At 44.7% G+C, this 18,743-nt stretch overlaps 2 protein-coding genes and 1 long non-coding RNA gene across 4 annotated transcripts; 2 read left to right on the top strand and 1 right to left on the bottom strand.

The window, feature by feature from the left end:
* The first annotated feature begins 8,462 nt into the window (after positions 1-8,462).
* Positions 8,463-11,343, top strand: LOC123151859 (protein arginine N-methyltransferase PRMT10). The gene is made up of 8 exons (XM_044571502.1): positions 8,463-8,739; positions 8,843-9,035; positions 9,276-9,381; positions 9,629-9,818; positions 10,289-10,474; positions 10,551-10,634; positions 10,750-10,932; positions 11,078-11,343. Exons 1-7 carry the CDS (start codon positions 8,530-8,532, stop codon positions 10,924-10,926), a joined length of 1,146 nt encoding a protein of 381 aa, XP_044427437.1. The 5' UTR covers positions 8,463-8,529; the 3' UTR covers positions 10,927-10,932; positions 11,078-11,343.
* An 873-nt stretch (positions 11,344-12,216) lies between these two features.
* LOC123148514 (superoxide dismutase [Fe] 2, chloroplastic) lies at positions 12,217-16,025 on the top strand. Of its 2 annotated transcripts, XM_044567944.1 has the most exons (8): positions 12,217-12,524; positions 12,633-12,821; positions 12,970-13,141; positions 13,248-13,321; positions 13,413-13,439; positions 13,514-13,537; positions 13,635-13,811; positions 15,541-16,025. In XM_044567944.1, the coding sequence occupies exons 1-7, from the start codon at positions 12,354-12,356 to the stop codon at positions 13,758-13,760; spliced, it is 783 nt and encodes a 260-aa protein (XP_044423879.1). In that variant the 5' UTR covers positions 12,217-12,353; the 3' UTR covers positions 13,761-13,811; positions 15,541-16,025. The 2 variants fall into 2 exon arrangements, with proteins under 2 accessions (XP_044423879.1, XP_044423878.1); XM_044567943.1 differs by having other exon boundaries at positions 13,413-13,537.
* A 329-nt stretch (positions 16,026-16,354) lies between these two features.
* LOC123148513 (uncharacterized) lies at positions 16,355-18,030 on the bottom strand. The gene is made up of 2 exons (XR_006473942.1): positions 17,859-18,030; positions 16,355-16,673 (listed from the first exon to the last, which is right to left on the bottom strand). It is a non-coding gene; the product is annotated as an uncharacterized lncRNA (long non-coding RNA).
* Between the last annotated feature and the right edge of the window lie 713 nt (positions 18,031-18,743).

The following is an 18,743-nucleotide window of genomic DNA, read 5'->3' as shown; positions in this document are numbered from 1 at the left end:
TGAGGACATTATCTGTGATTAACCTCCCTGGCACGAAGGCACTTTGGTTATCCGAGATGATCTCTGGCAGAATCAACTTTATCCGGTTGGCCAAAACCTTGGAAACCAACTTATAGACCACATTACATAAACTGATTGGCCGCAAGTCTTTGATCCTGTTTGGGTTCTTCACTTTGGGGATAAGAACAACCACTGTATCATTCCACCCTTCCGGCATTGCGCCCCCATTTAGAACCGCCAAGACCTCCTCAACCACCTTGTCCCCCATAAAATGCCAATGCCTCTTATACACGATGGAGGGCATACCGTGGGGGCCCGGCGCCTTGAGGTCTTCGATGTGATCAAGAGCTGCCTTGACCTCCTCCCTAGAGTACTCGGCCTCAAGGATGGCCCGCATGGCCGGGGTTACCCGTGCTTGCACTTTGTCGATGAGTTCCGGCAACCGGTCACCGTGCCCCGACGTGAACAATTCCTGAAAAAATGAGCAAACATAGTTATTAAGCTCCTCTCCCTCCTTCACCTCCGAGCCGTCTTCCTTCCTCAACACTCTAACTCTGTTTGCCTTCTTCTTAGCAGACGCCACAGCCATGAAGTATTTTGTACTCCTATTACCCTTCTTCAACCATGTGACATGAGACCGTTGCTTGGCTTTGGTATTCCTCCTCTCCTCAATCTTTTCCACCCTACACCAAAGCTTCGCCTCCTCTCTAATTTTCTCTTCACTCACCAGAGCACGCATATACCTTTCTAGCTCCCGACGTGCTTGCTTCAGCTTCTCCTCCAAGTCACCTGCCACTTCCTTCCCTCACTTAGACATACGCCCCGCCACTGACCTCAACACTGTGGCAACATCACCTCTCCCTTCTAAGCATCCTTCTTCCCAAGCCCGTTGCACCTCCTCACTACATCCCTCCTACTGTAGCAACCATGCTTCAACATGGAATCCACGGTCTCCGCCCCGCTCCCTTCTATTTTCTCCCTGGGTGCAAACGATGATGGGCCTGTGTGGTCTGAGTGGCGGGGAGCCCCGTTGAGAACACTGAAGTTGGGGAACCAGTCACACCAGGAAGCATTCACCATGGCCCTATCAAGGCGCTCACAAATGTAGGTGCTAAGTTCCTTACTATGATTTCGCCAGGTGAATTTATCGCCCTCATACCCAATATCACTGAGCGCACAAGATTCGAGGGCCTCTCTGAAGTTATCCAACAGCCTTTGTGGTCGAACCACACCCCCTATCTTCTCATCCAGTGACAATATCTCGTTGAAGTCTCCTAGACAAAGCCATGGACGACCCCCTTGGTGTTGTTGACCCAGAACTCATAGGGTTTTCCATGTCTGCACCTTCCGATCAGCCGCTGACTCTCCATATACCCCCATAAGCCACCAGATTCTACCATCCTCCTCCTTCACGTCCACATCCACATGTCTTCTTCCGAACGATCGAAGCGTAATATCCACCTCGCGTCTCCAGAATAGCACCACCCCCCTGCTTCGCCCTTCTGCACTCCATGCCGCCATATGAGGCAAACCCAACATCCAACGAAACCTTTCCAACTCCTTCTCCGACAGTTTTGTCTCCGCCAACAACAGTACATCGGGCACCTCCATCCTCCCCATCTCGAGGAGGCTATGAACTGCCGGGCCGTTCCTGAGTCCTCGGCAGTTCCATCCGATTATTTTCATTGTGTTCGGCGGGGCTGCTCCTGCAGCCCGGCCGATAAAACGTTGATAGGCGAAACTGTCCTTGCATCCTTCTCCTCTCCCACCCCCTGCACTCCTTCCTCCTCACGACTCTTCTTCCCCACTTGCTCCTCTCCCTCGTCCATCCTCCCCCTCTTCGAGCCCAGAACCGTCTCATTGTCCTGCCTCACCCTCCCCTCCGGCCGATCACGCCCTTTCTTATGATATCGTTTAGCAGTGTAATTCTTCTACGGCTCAGCAGTCTTCTGATGCTGGGCTAACTGAGTGTTCTGCTTCTCCAGTGTCCTACCTTCCACCTTTCCATCTACATCCATGACTATTTCCTTCCCACCCTGACTCTGGGATGCATTGGAGGCATCTAACTTTCCTTGATCAGTAGGGTTTTCCTTGGACCCCCCAAGCATCAACTTCCTAGGGTTCCCTGCCTTACTCGGTGGCGGTGCCAATTTGCTCGGGCTCGTCACCTCCTCCCCTCCCTCCGTTCCTCCTTTAATCCCATTGCCTGATTTCTATTCAGATTTTCTCCATGTGAGGCTGTCACTCCCACTCCCCGACCGGCCCCCGGAGCGGCTGTACCCGTAGCTTCGGCCTCCACCAGAACCACGACCCCCCGATCTCCACGTACCCTCCTTAGTTCTACCCCTCCTCTGCCCAAGATCAGCCTTGAGCCATCTACTGAATTGTTGCTTCTCTCCCTTACTGGTTTTAATCAGGCAGTCCTTGTCCCCGTGTCCGATCATACCGCATGTGTAGCAGAAATCCGGTAAGAACTCATACTCAAACCTACACCAGTCCACATCTTCCTCATCTTCGGAACCGATAGGCTTCTCTCCTTTTCCGCCCCTACTCTCCTTCCGATCCGCACCATCGTCCAGGGTGAAGCCCCACATGATTGGTTTATCAATCCGCATCCGTACCTTGATTCGAAGGAATCTACCAATTGCACTTCCATCCGCTCCTGTATCCGCCTCCACAAATCTACCAATGGTGTTGCCAATGTCCTCCGCCGAATCCTCATTCATCATACCCAAAGGGAGGTTAAAAACCCTGACCCAGATCGGGATATCATTAAAGGCGTAGTCTTCGGGCCGCTTGCTAGGCACATATTCCTCCACCACCACCAGATCCTTGTCGAACATCCATGGTCCGTCCTCCACCGCTTTCCGCTTCCCCGATTCCTGGTGAAACATGAAGAGGAATTTGTTTACCCCTATCTCCGTACAGGTGATCCCCTTGATCGGGCACCACACCTTACCCAGGGTGAGCGAGATCGCGTCTAGATGGGCCAACTTCTCGGACATGATCTTCCCCACCGCCTGGAACGCCACCTCTTTGCCCTTCTCCTTCGCCGAACACCGGATCTTCACCCCCTTCCTCTCCTCCTCCGAAAGCTTCAAACCCCGCATCAGCCCCGCCACACCCTCGATCACTTCCTTCAAACCCCCTCTCTCCCTCCTAGGGTGGATTGTGTCTTACGATCACGCGCCCTAGGGAGCACGCAGAAGGCCTATGGTGGATGGGGAATGGGATCGGAGTCGGGAATCGCTCACACGTAGGAGATGCCGGATGCCCGGCCACAGAAACCCTAGATCACGAGGCCCAGGGCATGAGAACCTCGCGATCGCTTCCGCAATCGCCGGACCTAACGCGAACCGTCACCCAACAGGGACGGACCCATCCCAGGTGTCTGTGTTGTTCTTGGTTGCGAATTTAATTATTAGGGCCAAAAGCCAGTGGGTGGGTTCTGTTTGTAAAAAAAGTTCGATGGGAGTTGGGAATCGGTCAAGCAAAAAACTCAAGGTGTATGGGAGGGGTACCAAATGACGACGTACAAATTCTCTTTAATAGTAGAGATGTGAGAGATGAGTGTGTAATTTTGATATAGTTAGATGTCCACCCACACAATTCTTTTTTTGACGGGAAACCTTTCAATCTATTCATCAATAGTCATGGAAATATAAAGAACATTAGAAGTAACAAAAAAATGCATTCAACTCAGTAGACCATCTACTAATGACTACAAGCACTAGAATGAGCCAAAGTTGCACCACCGTCATCGGCCTTCCTTTACCAAAGCCGGACAAACCTTGTTGTAGTAGATGGTCATGAAGTTGTCGTGCTAAGGCCTCTTAGAACCAACACACCATGACAACAACTGCTACCATTGAATAGGCGTGTAGATCGAAAGTATCAGCATGTAGACACATGAACATGAACGGCGAAGACCGGGTCCAAGTAGATTCAACGAAGACAAACGCCGATCGTAAATGACGGAATCCACTAGACACACACCTCCACACACCCTCCGACGACATTGGGCACACTGTCAGGACGGAGGCTAAGCGGGAGAACCTTATTCCATCTTCAGGGAGCCGTCACAATCTGGTCTTCCTAAACAAGACACAAACCCTAAATGAACACGAATTTACCATCCTGGTCAATGTAGAAGATACCATCTCAAATGAATGAACTTTTTCTAACCACAAAGAAAAAATCTCTCACATATATCTCAAAGTAAAAAAAAAAGAAACTTGTGCAGCAAACTTGTAGTGAACTAATGTTCCTTTCCACCTAACTGGCATTTACCCCAGTCTTTATTGATGAACCTACTATTCTTTGACAAGATGCGTAAGATTATTGCAATGAGATAAAAGGGCAACTAAGGGATGTATCAAGACAAGGTACTATGAGGCCTCTTTGATTCGCAAGATTCTAAAAACGCGGGAATAGGAAAAACATAGGATTGTCATGTCATGCCCATCTCAATCCTACAGGATTTTGGTTTGTTTGATTGTATCACTTGGAAAAACGAAGGATTCTTTCAAAGAGGTTTGAGTGGGTGTTAGAAATCCTACATGAAGTAGTACAAAGAATCCTATGGGATTCAATCATGTGAATCAAACAACTAAAATAGGAAAACTTTTTAAGGATTCTAATCCTCCAAAGTTCCTATGAAAATCCTCAGAATCAAACTAGGCCTAAACTTGTTTTACTCGATTGTTGATATTTCTCTCTAAAGTTCCTATGAAAATCCTTTGAATCAAACGAGACCTAAACTTGTTCCACTTGATTATTGATGTTGTTATATATATATTTCTCTTGACCTAGTAGATGTCATGTCTAAATTGGCTATAATCTGGATCATAGCTATTTGCAGCTTTGAAAAGAAGAAAGCATCATGGGTCCAAAAAAGTTGATGCAAGGATCTATAGTTGTGTACAATAATGTTGTCGTGAAACTGAAATTGATGCGTATAGAACGGATGTGCCATGTCCACTTGGTCCGAAAACATTGCATACGTTTTCTGCCAATGGGGTACATGTGACAACCTTTTGTTCTCTTGGTGTGGACTATTCAAGATTGGAAAAAAAGTGCATGAGGGGTGGTGGAAGGGACTTCAGTGATGGGAAGCGGATCGCCACACTAAAGGTTAATACGTCTGTGTAGAGACTTGAACTTAGAGACCTAGTTGTGAGAGGCATGTATGCATAGTCTTTGTGTGGTGATTTTTTGTTTGATGATTGAGTTGTTGCGTATGGCAGTGGATCAGATACGGTTGTTGTTGTGTACATATCTTAAGAAAAGAGGTGGATAGTGGGGAGATTTTTGGCTGGTGATTTATTTATTTACTAGCAAAAAGGGCTTGCACTTTGTAACAAGAGAAAAAAAGTTCATAATCTTCAATGGCCATGACCATATTTTGGTGCATCATCGATATACACTACCACTCTCAATTTCGTGAAATCATGTACATTTTTTAAACTCATGCATATATTTTAAATTGTGAGTATTTTTCATATTCATGAACACTTTTACAAATTTTTGAACGTTTTCTAAATCAATAACATTTTTTGAATTCATGAACATTTTATAGTATTTGAAAACATTTTTTAAAATTGTTAAACATTTTTATTGAATCGGCAAACATTTCTAGAATGGACGGTTTTTTTTAAAAAAAGTTGGTGGAACAATCTTTGAAATTCACAAAAAAAAATTGATTTAACGAACATTTTTTCAAATGCATGTTCATTTTTTGAATCAGTGAACATATTATGAATGAAAAAACTATTTTGTAAGTCACGAACAGTTTTTGAATTTTTATGCTATTTTTCCATTCATGAACATTTTTTGAATTGAAGAAATTTTGGTCAATTTCATTTACATTTTTTAATACACGGACATTTTTAAAAATGATGACCATTCTTTTTCCAAAATTTCGAATATTTTTTGATTGAGAAAACATTTTTTACAAAATCACCTACATTTTTTTAATCCACAAACATTTTACGATTTTTAAACTTTTTATGTCAAAAATATATTTTTTATTTTCGGAACTTTTTTGAAGTCCCATATTATTGATAGTAGAAAAAAACAAAAATGAAAAAGAAAAAAAAATGTAAAACAAAATAAACAGGCTGCCTGGACATGGGCCGATCCAAACGGGGCGTTGCGTCTTCTCCCAGTGCGTGCAGAGCGCAGCATAGAAGGTCCTTACCACATGATCGGGCCCAGGCGGGGGATTCTCCTGTATAAAATGTTTTATTACCACTTATAAGGGGAGGTCCTAGTCGGCGCCTTAAGCTCCCCGAAGCGGGCGTCGCTGGGGATCGAACCAGTGGCGGAGGCAGGAATATGTATAATCTGATGTTAGGGAGGGCCGGCTGCAGGCAACAGTAAAAAAATATCACTGTTCATATGCATAATGCAAAGAAAATTAGGATGTTGGGGATGGCCGGGGCCCTGGCTGGCCACCCCCTGCCTCCGCCACTGGATCGAACTCACACCGCGACAGCACTATAAGAGACTAGCTACCACTGTATCACTCGCGCGCTAGCAATCAAAAGCAGCGCACATTTGTAAAAGACTATTATGCGCAAGTTCACTAATTTGAGAAACAAATGTTCACCAATTAAACGGTGTGACTAGTTGACCGTTGGCTGTTCAAAAAATATGTGTATGCTTTTTTGAAAAATCAGGAATTAAAAAAATCATTCACAACAAAAAGTTCACGGGTTCAACAAAGGTTGACGAATTTAAGTGAAAAAAAAATCACAAAAATGAAAAAAGTTCAACGAATTTGAAAAAAGTTCATCAATTTTTTGAAAAAGTTCATCGTATGGAAAAAAGTTCATCAAATTTGAAAAAATTCCATTGGATTTGAAAAAAGGTTCATTGATTTCGAAAATAGTTCATCAATTTTGAAAATAGTTCACCGATTTGAAAAAAGTTCATCGGATTTCAGAAAAAAAGTTCATCAGATCTAAAAAGAGTTCATGGAAATTGAAAATGAATTCATTGATTTCGAGAAAAGTTCACAGAATTTGAAAAAGGATGAGGAAAAAAGAAAAAAGGAAAAAGAAAAAACTGAACTGACATGAATAATAAATAATAGACTGAATTATTTATTAATACAAGCCGTCTTGGCCGGGTGGCTAGAGCGTTGGTTCGATCCCTCGTTCACCCACTTTTTTTTTATGTTTCTCTGAAAACAGAAGAAGAAGAAAAAAACGGGCCGAGCCCAGTTGACTTGGCTGCAGGCGCCCGTTTGCAAATTACACTGTAACAGGCGCCTGCAACGTCAAATAGGAAATGCCCTTATAAGTGTCACAGGATTCGCTCTAAAAGAAATGCCACTGGTGGGTAATATTTTGCGAAATTAATCATTAGGGCCAAAAACCAGTGGGTGGGTTCTGTTTGTAAAAAAAGTTCGATGGGAGTTGGGAATCGGTCTAGCAAAAAGCTCATGGGAAGGGTACCAAATGACGACGTGCAAATTCTCTTTAATAGTAAAGATATGTGAGAGATGAGTGTGTAATTTTGATATAGTTGGATGTATATCACCCACACAATTCTTTTTCTGACGGAAGGCCTTTCAATCTATTCATCAATAGTCATGGAAATATAAAGAACATTAGAAGTAACAAAAATTACATTCAACTCAGTAGACCATCTACTAATGACTACAAGCACTAGAATGAGCCAAAGTTGCACCACCGTCATCGGCCTTCCTTTACCAAAGCCGGACAAACCTTATTGTAGTAGATGGTCATGAAGTTGTCGTGCTAAGGCCTATTAGAACCAACACACCATGACAACAACTGTTACCATTGAATAGGCGTGTAGATCGAAAGTATCAGCATGTAGACACATGAACACGAACGGCGAAGACCGGGTCCAAGTAGATTCAACGAAGACAAACGCCGATCGAAAATGACGGAATTCACTAGACACACCTCCACACACGCTCCGACGACATTGGACACACTGTCAGGACGGAGGTTAAGCGGGGGAACCTTATTCGATCTTCAGGGAACCATCACAATCTGGTCTTCCTGAACAAGACACAAACCCTAAATAAACACGAAAAGACACCAAAATATGGAGCAAGGGCTCTCCCTCGGCCAGGGCTGAGAACTACCACGCCTCCATGGCCTAAGGCGAGAGAGACGAGGCAGACCCGCGGCGTCGCCGGCAGGAGGCGAGAAACCCTAGTTGTCGGGGCGAGCGAACTCTCAACATACATCACATACATCTGATATAGACATACACACATCAATGAAACTCTCAAAGCTTGTGTTAATGTTCATTTTTTTTGAGAATCGTGTTAATGTTCATGGACTACACAGTCCCTTCCACGAAAGATGCAAGAAAAAGGCCCATCAACCTCGAACACGAATATTAAGGCACCATCCAACGTCTGAGACCCACGGCAGCAGTCCTTTAAACATCCCTACCCCATAAACCCTAGAACCGAGCAGCCATCCTCCCAAATCGCAGGAAAACCCCTCCCCTCTTTCCTCCTCTCCCGCCCCCACACCCCTCCCCATGGCGTCTCCCCCCAACGGCGCCGCCGCCGCCGCCGCCGCCTCCTCGGCCGCCGGGGGCGCGCCCCCCGTCGACAAGGAGGTCGACTTCGCCAACTACTTCTGCACCTACGCCTACCTCTACCACCAGAAGGAGATGCTCTGCGACCGCGTCCGCATGGACGCCTACCATTCCGCCGTCTTCCGCAACCCCCACCACTTCCGCGGCAAGGTGAGAACAAACGGCCCCTCCCTCCCCGTCCCGCGAATCGATGGAAGTCCGAGGTTTGCTGTAATTTGGGGCTCCGGCTTGATTGATTTGGCGGATCTGTCAGGTGGTTCTTGATGTCGGCACCGGGAGCGGCATCCTCGCCATCTGGAGCGCTCAGGCCGGCGCCAGGAAGGTGTACGCCGTCGAGGCCACCAACGTGGCGGAGCACGCCCGCGAGCTCGTCCGCGCCAACGGGGTCGCCGACATCGTCGAGGTCATTCAGGGGACCATGGAGGACATTGTGCTGCCAGAGAAAGGCGAGTCTTGTCGTTTCTTGAATCCCTGTTACATTTGTTCGTTCCTGAATCGATGTCAAACCTTTGAAAGTACTGGTCTTGGCTGGTGGAGTGATATCCCAGCAATATTGTTAACAACAAAAATGCCAAGTCTTTCATCTTGAAAGGGGTTTTTTGTTCCAAGTCTTATCAGAATATGGAAGATATGATGTATATTGAGTATTGATCAGTTTGTTGTGTGTATTGTTTTTGAAACTGCAGTTGATGTCATTATCTCTGAGTGGATGGGCTACTATCTCTTGAGAGAATCCATGTTTGATTCCGTCATATGCGCACGTGACCGCTGGTTGAATCCAGGTGGTGTAATGTAAGTAAAGAGAAGCATTCTTGAATTTTAGGCTTGCTAACATGCCCTGTACTGGTTTGGAATTTTCTTACCCAGAACTGTGATTGTTATATGTAGCCTGATCAAATAGTCTGTAAATCAAGTTAAATTAACAAACACACAATCTTAAATGCTTTGTTTCTGAAAGATAGCAATCAAGACCCTCCTGATTTTGTTGTCTGCACAAATAAAACGCAGATGCACCTAATGCACGATCGATCTTTTGCAGGTATCCTAGTCATGCTCGGATGTGGTTAGCTCCAATAAGAAGTGGTTTGGGTGACAAAAAGATGGAAGATTTCGAGATTGCTATGAATGACTGGAATCATTTTGTTGAGGACACTCAGGCTTATTATGGGGTCAACATGAATGCCTTGACAAAGGCATATCGTGCAGAACATGAGAAGTTCTATCTCAAGGTATCTCTTAGCACAAAGGCATCATATTTTTGTCTTTTTGTTGGATTGCCATGCTTTTGGTCTGAAAAAATGTGATACATCTATACAAACATAAGTCTTATAATGATATTTTTTGAAGTAGCTCCTATGAATTTATATTCATCAAAAAGGACAAAGTCATGCCAAATGTTTGTGTAGTTCTTTGTTTCTCAAATAACTCCAGTCTTGGGATGTAAAGTTTAGTTTTTTTTTGAAGCTTATAAATGACTTGCACCTAATAGGCCTGTAATATACTGTACTCCCTCCGTCTGGAAATACTTGTCGACGTATTTTAGTTTTAGATACATCTATTTTTATTCATTTCACCGACAAGTATTTTCGGACGGAGGGAGTATTTCACAATTAATCACTACATACTTCAAGTAAGGACCCTCAGTTCTTTTTACAAGACATTTCTCACTTCCATAACCATTCTTCCTATTCTTCTGCAGTCTTCGATTTGGAACAATCTTCATCCGAACCAACTTATTGGGCAACCTGCTGTCGTCAAGGAGATGGATTGCTTGACAGCAACCGTTGAAGAGATTCGAGAAGTTAGAGCACAAGTTACATTGCCAATCAACCAGGATAGAACAAGGCTAGCTGCATTGGCTGGGTGGTTTGATGTTCACTTTAGAGTATGTCTAGCTGAATTATTTCACAGATTTCTCATGTTTTACTCAATGGAAGACACTCACTATTTTCCACTTACAGGGTAGCAAGCAAAACCCTGCAGTTGAGGAAGTTGAATTGAATACAGCCCCAGATGAGAATGGTGGGACACACTGGGGTCAGCAGGTTGGTTTTCTAGAATATATATCACTATCCTTTTCTGTTGTTGCTGAATTTTCTAACGGCAATCATATCAAGTTGCCTGTCAGTCTGTCTGACAGCCATTTGTTTCTTCCCCAAGGTGTTCTTGATGACTCCAGCTCCGAGAGTAAATGAAGGGGACAGTATCAATGTTTCTTTCTCGATGGTTCGCTCGAAAGAGAATCACCGGCTTATGGATATGGATATCACCTATGAACTGCACGAGGCATCTGGAAGGAAGCTACCAGCAGTCGCAACCAAGATTTTCTTAGAGTAGAGCAAGGTCTGGCTCACAGAACTGCAATACGCTTTTGAATTATACCCATTCAGTTTTTAGCGTCAAGGTGCACAATACATTTGGGATGAAGCACTTTGGTTAATGGTTCAACACCAGGATTTAACCTAATTTTTTTTTTCTGTTTTAACAGATCACTGACTGGATCTGACTCGGTTGATGGGATGTCAGGGCATTGTGTGCTATCATGTGTCGTGCTGCCGTATCAAAAACCTTGCCCACAGTTCAGAGAAACACTGGTCCCCGGTGTGTTTGTTTTTCATAGTATGGCCTAATGGCCAACCTTTGTGTAATACATACTATGCGGGGTTTGTAACAGTGATACCATGAGGCATGATCAAGTGCCAGAGATTTTGTTTGTTGTATCAGTAATTTATTATTGTCATTTGATTGGTTGAATGATTCGAGCTGTTGCCTCTAGATTAGAAGTTGGTTTTCCGTGCCTGTCAATTAGTTCAACTTGGGTTCACTGAATTTTAAAGCGAAGATGCAACCAATCTGAGCTGTTATTCAGTGAGATCCTATACCTAGTAATTCAGATTGACAGAAGTTGAGGTATTTCTGGATGAACTCTTTGCACTGACAGCAAACTAAGGTGTTTAGAGATAAACTAAAACAGATGAAAATTGCTTGGCAATTTTATCTGATGTTCTGAAAGTTTTTTTTTAATCTTTGCCTTTTGACATTTAAGTTTTGAAAATTCCGAAGTGATAGCATTACCATTGTGAGTGCATTTTGTACTTCTGTCACAGATTTTGCTTGCTGTATCAATAATTTTGTTGGTTTTCCTTCCAATGCCTGTGATGTAACTTTCGTGCAACTGATGTGTTTGTGCTCACTACATTTTAAAGGGAAAGATAGACTGAACTGTTTTTGCTGTCAGTTTTAGCTGGTCGGTAATCTAGTTCCATTTTGACTATAACTAGATTGGTTTGAATTTCCATAAAAAAGGTTGATTTGAATTTCCCTAAAAATGTTTGGTTTGAATTTCCCTAAAAAAGATTAGGTGTGGCTAGATCTCAGTCGATTGAGATTTAACCAGGTCTCTATCATGTGATAGAACATATAAGAAAGGAGAAAGAAAACATAAAATAATTCTTTTTGCACGGATCTTCATGTAAGATCCAACGAATATAGCATCGACTGAGACCTAGTTAAGTCTTAATCGACTGAGATAAGCAGATTTGGTTTGAATTTTGCTGACAGTTTTGAAAACTCCCCGAGTGATGGCATCAACATTGTGAGTGCATTTGTCAGTTCACTTGCTCATACTCAGCTCAGTCAGTAGCAGCTAGCAGGCACTGTGAAAACGATAAGGTTTGGACCAGCCGAGCCGGCAGCCACAGCCTCTCCCTCTCCCTCCCGAGCGCCGGAGCTCGTCTCCTCTCCTCGCCGGCGCCACCGCCCCCATGCTCCTCCCAATGCGCGGCCTCCCGGCCGCCCCACCCCGCCCGCTCGCCCACCCACACACCGCGCCCGCGCCGCCGCCCTCGCTCCTCGGTCCCCGGCGCCGCCGTCCGTCCCGGAGGCTCTCCAAGGTCGTGTCCTACTACGGCCTCACGACTCCGCCGTACAAAACCGTAAGCACGGCCGTCTTATCTTTCCCGGCAGATTCGCCCGCCGCCGCGCCGCCATTAAAGAAGATGCCACCTCCAGCTTCAGCTTCAGCTTCGCGTGGTTTCTTGCAGGACGCCCTGGAGCCGTACATGAGCAGGCGGGCGGTGGAGCTGCACTGGGGCAAGCACCAGCAGGACTACGTGGACGGGCTCAACAAGCAGCTCGCCATCAGCCCGCTCTACGGCCACACCCTCGAGGACCTCATCAAGGAGGCCTACAACAACGGCAACCCGCTGCCCGAGTACAACGACGCGGCCGAGGTGATGCCGCGCACTGAGATTTCATCTTCTGGTGGTAGCTTTCAGCTTCATTTACTGTTGCAGACAGATAGCTGAAACAGAGGGGATGCTGCTGTACTGTATTTGATTGCTGCAATTCTGAACATGTATGTTATACTGTGGTGTGTAGGTCTGGAACCATCACTTCTTCTGGGAATCGATGCAGCCGGAAGGCGGCGGCTCGCCCGAGGCAGGTGTGCTGCAGCAGATCGAGAAGGATTTCGGCTCCTTTTTTAATTTCAGGGAGGAGTTCATGCGCTCGGCGTTGTCGTTGTTGGGGTCTGGTTGGGTTTGGCTTGTCTGTAAGTCCCCCTCCATTACTACTGTTTCTTTCAAGTACAGACAGGCAATATCTGTCTGAAAGTCCGGTTAATGTTCATTCACAGCTGAATGTTTTGCGCATTGCAGTGAAGAGAAGCGAGAGGAAGCTTGAGGTGGTTCACACGCGAAACGCTATCAACCCACTTGCTTTTGGAGATATTGTATGTTTGCTCAACCCTTTTCTGTCGAATTATATGAGGCATTTCCAATTTTAATCTTTGCAATGACATTCCGTGTCTTCTTCTCTTTCAGCCAATCATCAGCCTAGACTTGTGGGAGGTAAGGGAATTGAAGAACCTCTGTTTAGATCCTACCATGCGCCATGTACTGACATTCGTCTTTATCCTTTTCAGCATGCTTACTACTTGGATTACAAGGTACTCTGCTAGATCCCATTTTTCTGCTTGCTATCAAAACTTTAAAAGTTAGTACTAATATACCTGAAAACCGCTCTGGTGCTTTTTAATGATGTAGGATGACAGGCGAACATATGTGTCAAACTTTCTGGATCACCTTGTCTCTTGGCATACTGTCACTCTACGCATGATGCGCGCGGAGGCTTTTGTGAACCTTGGTGAACCAACTATCCCAGTGGCATGAGATGATATGGACATGACCTGGAGTTGTCTCTAAATATGTCAATCTCACGAGGTAATAAGTTTTGCAGCATTATACCTGGCATATGTGCATCTTATAATCAAGTAATATACGATTCAATTCCCTGCGCATGAGGTGGTATATAACTAATCAAATCAGGGTTCAGGGCATCTGTACCCTATGATGTTTCTTTTTCTAGCTATGAGGTAAGTACTAGAAGCATTATGTCTGCCATATTTGCAGCTTAATCACGTAATATGCCTTTCGATTCCCTGCGCGTAAGGTGGTATATGAATAATAAAGCAGGGGTCAAAGTATTGGTGCCCTATTATGTCTCTTTTCCAACTATGAGGTAAGTGGTAGCATGGCAGTACCAGAAGTTCTGCTGCATTATTACCAGGGATGTTGATATACCATGTAATGTTTGCACTTTCTGCACAAGTGACAATAAAGCTTCTCTTGAAAAGCTAGCGCATAAGGCAATCAAATATTGGGTTTCAGACTTAGGCACATACAGTTGGGAAGATCAAGGTAGTATTGACTTGACGCTGTTTCTTTGGTTGAGGACTTGAGCTAGGGAGTAGGAAGCATGCAGCTTGGAGGCCAGAGCAGAAAAACATAGTGAAATTTCACTGCATCTTAGTATTAGAATGTCCAGGGGTATATATGTAGGCATGTAGCAGGTGGGGTTGCATTGTTTCTTTTCTTTTTGGGGTGTGCAGTTGATTAGGTGTCTGACTGGACGGATTTTGGTTTTCACAGTTTATGGCCGGAGAAGAGACGTTGTGAAAAGTCACCTTACATCGTTCTCATGAACAAACTAGTACCATCAATATGGATATATGGTGTTAAACTTTACCAGTGATATCATTTTATCTGCGCTAACTACTTCACAACTTTTTAAATTGGTAGACATAAGTACCTTTTCTCAGTAGCAGCAATAGTAAGCTGAACCTGAAGAAAATATATATTTTTTCTTCCGGACCTTAACTCCACATACCAGTAAGAAGAACTCCTGTCGAGATTTTTTTTAAAGTTTCAAAGTACCCTACCTCGTTCTTTCCCATGAACAAACTACTAGGTGTCACGAATATGGATATATAGCCTTGAACTTTACTAGTGATATCATTTTATCTGTGTGAACTACTACTTCATAACTTCTTAAAATGGTAGATAGAAGTACCTTTTGCCAGTAGAAGCAGTAGTAAGTTGAACTTGAAGAAAAAGATAGTTTTTCTGCTGGGCCTTAGTTAATCTACCATGCCCTAGTAACAAGAAACCCCGTTGAAGATCTTTGTTTTAAGTAATCTTGGAGGTTATATGAAGTAAGATGGAGGTTTTATGTAAGGTTATCCTTTAACATGGACTCTCAACCTGCCACATCTTCTGAGTCTTGTCCATAATTACATTTTGCGGAGATTTTAGCCATAATTACACATCGTAAGCATCACACTATGCTATATTCTAACAACAAAATGATTAAACATCATACTCTGCTATATTCTGACAGCAAAATAATCAAACATCACACCATGCTATATTCTGACAACAAATGATAAATCATATCACTGAAGAATCCACTAGCCCTATTGCTTTCAGGCTTTCCATGTCCTGCACTGAGCTATTCGATGCAATGTTCTTGCACCCCATTCTATGTCGCAATCCCCAAGGCCCACGTTTGTTTTAAACACACCAAGTGGTCTGCTAGTCTTCCTTACATAGCAAGGCAAAATGTTCAGGCCTTGTAAAATATCCTGATTCCTTTTTTTCGTCCATTTGTCAGGGATGCCAAGGAAAATCCTGAACCACATCCTACTGGATGAGACGGAGAGTTTGCGGGGGGCAGCCTGATGTAACCACCTCATGCAATGCACGGTGAACAAGTAAGCTCTGCCTGGAGATAAGACAGCTGATGTTTCGTCGTTGTCCTCATTCGTCGCTACAGGGAAGTGACCTCCCATTTCAAGTTATTATGCGGTAAAAGCAGAGATGGACGCTTCAGAGCACGGGCACTTGAGTTTAGACTTTAGAGTACGCGCCATCGATCTAACTTGTGCTTGAAGCCACAGAACTTTATGTCTTCAGAACAATCTCCCATGGTGCTGTTAGAGCAGCCCCTAGTTTTCCACCGATTGTAGGCATAGCTTCATCATTCTGTTGCAACAGAATTCTGCCATGGTGCGCCGAGGCATATACCCCATGAATGTTTGCCTTGCTCAAACATATTCTTCTTTTTCATCAATAGTCTCCGCCCGATTCTTTGGAACATATTGAATGGTCCCTGCGCAGCCACGGATGACTTCTTGTATACTTTACAGATCTTCTAGATGCTTGTCTCTTTTCGACGGTTGAACCAATGCCTTTTTTTAAGCAAAAAGGCTAAGAAAAAGTTTGTACTATTATGTCGACGGTTTGCACAAAGAAAACCAGCGTGCAGCTTCCTGAGCTACTGGTTGGCATGGCAGGTTAACCTGCTCAACCAACATATATCGGCCACAACAGTATGGGGAATCATTAGTAGGTTGCACATGTTCATTCCAAAATTTCAGATGATTTCAGGGTGGAAAAATAAAATAATTCGGAAAACGACGCAGCGGTTTGATGCCAGGGAACCGGAATCTGATGCTAATTAAATTAAGATGCAGCACAAACCATAATCGATGTTTACAGTGATAGCCTTGTCCTGGGCATATGATATTACAGCAATATCTGATACAGTTCTCATCGAGCTAAGGCACTAGACACATATGCTTATTGTGAAAGGCGACGGCGGAGGCCGGTGGGTCTCCGCTGCGCCTTGCGGCCTCCGTCCATGTCGGGCACGGCAGCCTGGTCTAGTTGCAGCAGCAGCAGAGGCAGTCGAGGCAGCACTCGCAGGTCTCGTAGCAGCAGAAGCAGCACAGCGCCGTGAACACGCTGCAACAGAAAATAAAGAGAAAATTGATCAGACACGAAGAAACAAACTCATAGAAGGGAAGAATGCATAGAACACAAAGGAATATCAGGAACTAGTACTAGGGGAATCAGTCTCTATGATTTCTCCGAGGATTTTTCAGATGGTAGAAGAGGCTGTTTATCTCTCTCTCTGTCTCTCGGCCTTTGCATCGACCGACGCACACGGCCGAGAGACGAGCAGAGCAAAACTCAGAAGGAGAGTGAGAGTGGATGAACAAATACAAAGTGTGTGTGTGTCTCACCAGGCGTAGATGCAGCCCTTCTCCTCGTGGCGCTTCTGCACATGGTCCGTGTAGGACATCTCCTGCCCCGACGGAGCGTTGTACATCTTCGCAGAGGGTGGGTTGGGTTACTATGGAAGAAGAATTGCCTCCAAGGATTCTGCTCTGCCTGCTCTCCTGTGGCTTTGGGAAGATGCTGGATTGCAACAGGAAGGAGTGGGTGGGGTTTTATAGGCTGGGAAGGCAGCTGCACCCGTGCCACAGTTTTTTTTCCCTACTCATCAGCACCACCTAAGCACAAGTGGCAGCGCTGTTTTGTAACTGACACAGCTCGATGGGCCCACGCGTCGGTGGCCGTGGTGTTTGCTGTTTGTCTTTTGTATAGGTGTGGAACACACGGCTTCGTGCTAGTTGACCTCTAGAGATCATGGAGAAATATCTCTCAGAACTCCAAAATGGACCAGTTTAGTTGCTACATGAGCCGGGGAAATTAAATATCTGTTTTGTAGTATATATGAAAATAAAGAGAGGGTTAAACATGGTCTGTCCTTGTTTTCTCCATTTTGCGCCAACCAGGACCCGGACCGGAGTCTCTTGTTCTTTTCTCTTGGTGGTTTGATTGTGAATCCTGATTTTCTTTTTTGAATGAAGAGAGGATTCCTAGCTAGTCTAGGTGAGTGGTCAGTTGTGATGGGCTGGAATAAATCCACTACCTATCGATGAGGACCATGACCATGATGGCTGTGTGTGCATGCCCTGGGTCTGGCTGTATGGTGCAATTTGCCTTGGTCACCACTAATTATTAATTAGTCTGCAAAGTTAGCTACTACGGCCTCACTGTCTGCATATCTGTTCTTAGTGCAAGCATCACATCATGCTTCAGAAAAAGGTTCTATGTGTACGATGGGTGCAGATCATATCTTACCATGCGTAGAGGCAGCCCTTCTCCTCGTGCCGCTTCTGCGCGTGCTCGTAGTAGGACATGCCTTGCGGCGGCGGAGGGTTGTTGTACATCTCGCCGCCGGCAGGCCGGGCTCCTCTCCTCTCTCCGGCTAGTTTTTGATCTCTTCTACCTTGTCAAGTTGTGTGTATGTAAGTAAGGGTATTATTGCATATTGCATTCGGGTGGGTGTATTTATAAGTCGGGGGAGGCCCAACACTTGTCAAAGCCCAGCTGCCAAGTGTACATTCACATCCGAATGTATCTTCTAACATAAATTAGAAGTATTGTAATGGAGACAAAAAAAAGGACCTCATTAGTTTCCTTCGACCCTAAGGTTCCAAATCTGTCAGCTACCTAGTGTGATTCCCATTGAATTGATTCACTACACTGCCATATTTGACCGGAAAGGGTCCAAAATAAGACGTCCCCAACATTAATAGGGCAGGGGATGTCCAACATTTGTCTATGCCCAACGACAAGTGTAGATCATATCTGAATTTACTAGTATCTTCTAAACATAAATTAGAAGTATCCTTGTGAAGACAAAAACGAGACTTGATTGGTTTCCTTCGACCCAAAGATTTCTAAAATGTCATCTACCCACTGTAATTCCTATTGAATTGAGTTACCACACTGCCATATTTGACTGTCAAAAGTCCAAATTAAGAAACAGACCATGCAGGGGATGGGGTCTCTCTTCAGCCTCATATGCTTCCAGCTGATGGTATTTTTCTTAGCAGCTAAGGAGTGTACCAATATTGGCAGTACTAGTGCAGCACCAGAATGGATGACAAGTGGATGCCTCTTACCGTCGTGTTCTTGGTTTTATCTTGGCGTGGATTTTTTTCGTCCACTGGCGAGGTCACT

Source organism: Triticum aestivum, chromosome 7A (genome assembly GCF_018294505.1).
Source record: "Triticum aestivum cultivar Chinese Spring chromosome 7A, IWGSC CS RefSeq v2.1, whole genome shotgun sequence".
NCBI lineage: Eukaryota > Viridiplantae > Streptophyta > Magnoliopsida > Poales > Poaceae > Triticum > Triticum aestivum.
Note: the sequence above shows the minus strand (reverse complement) of the source record. Positions and strands in the feature narration are given on the sequence as shown.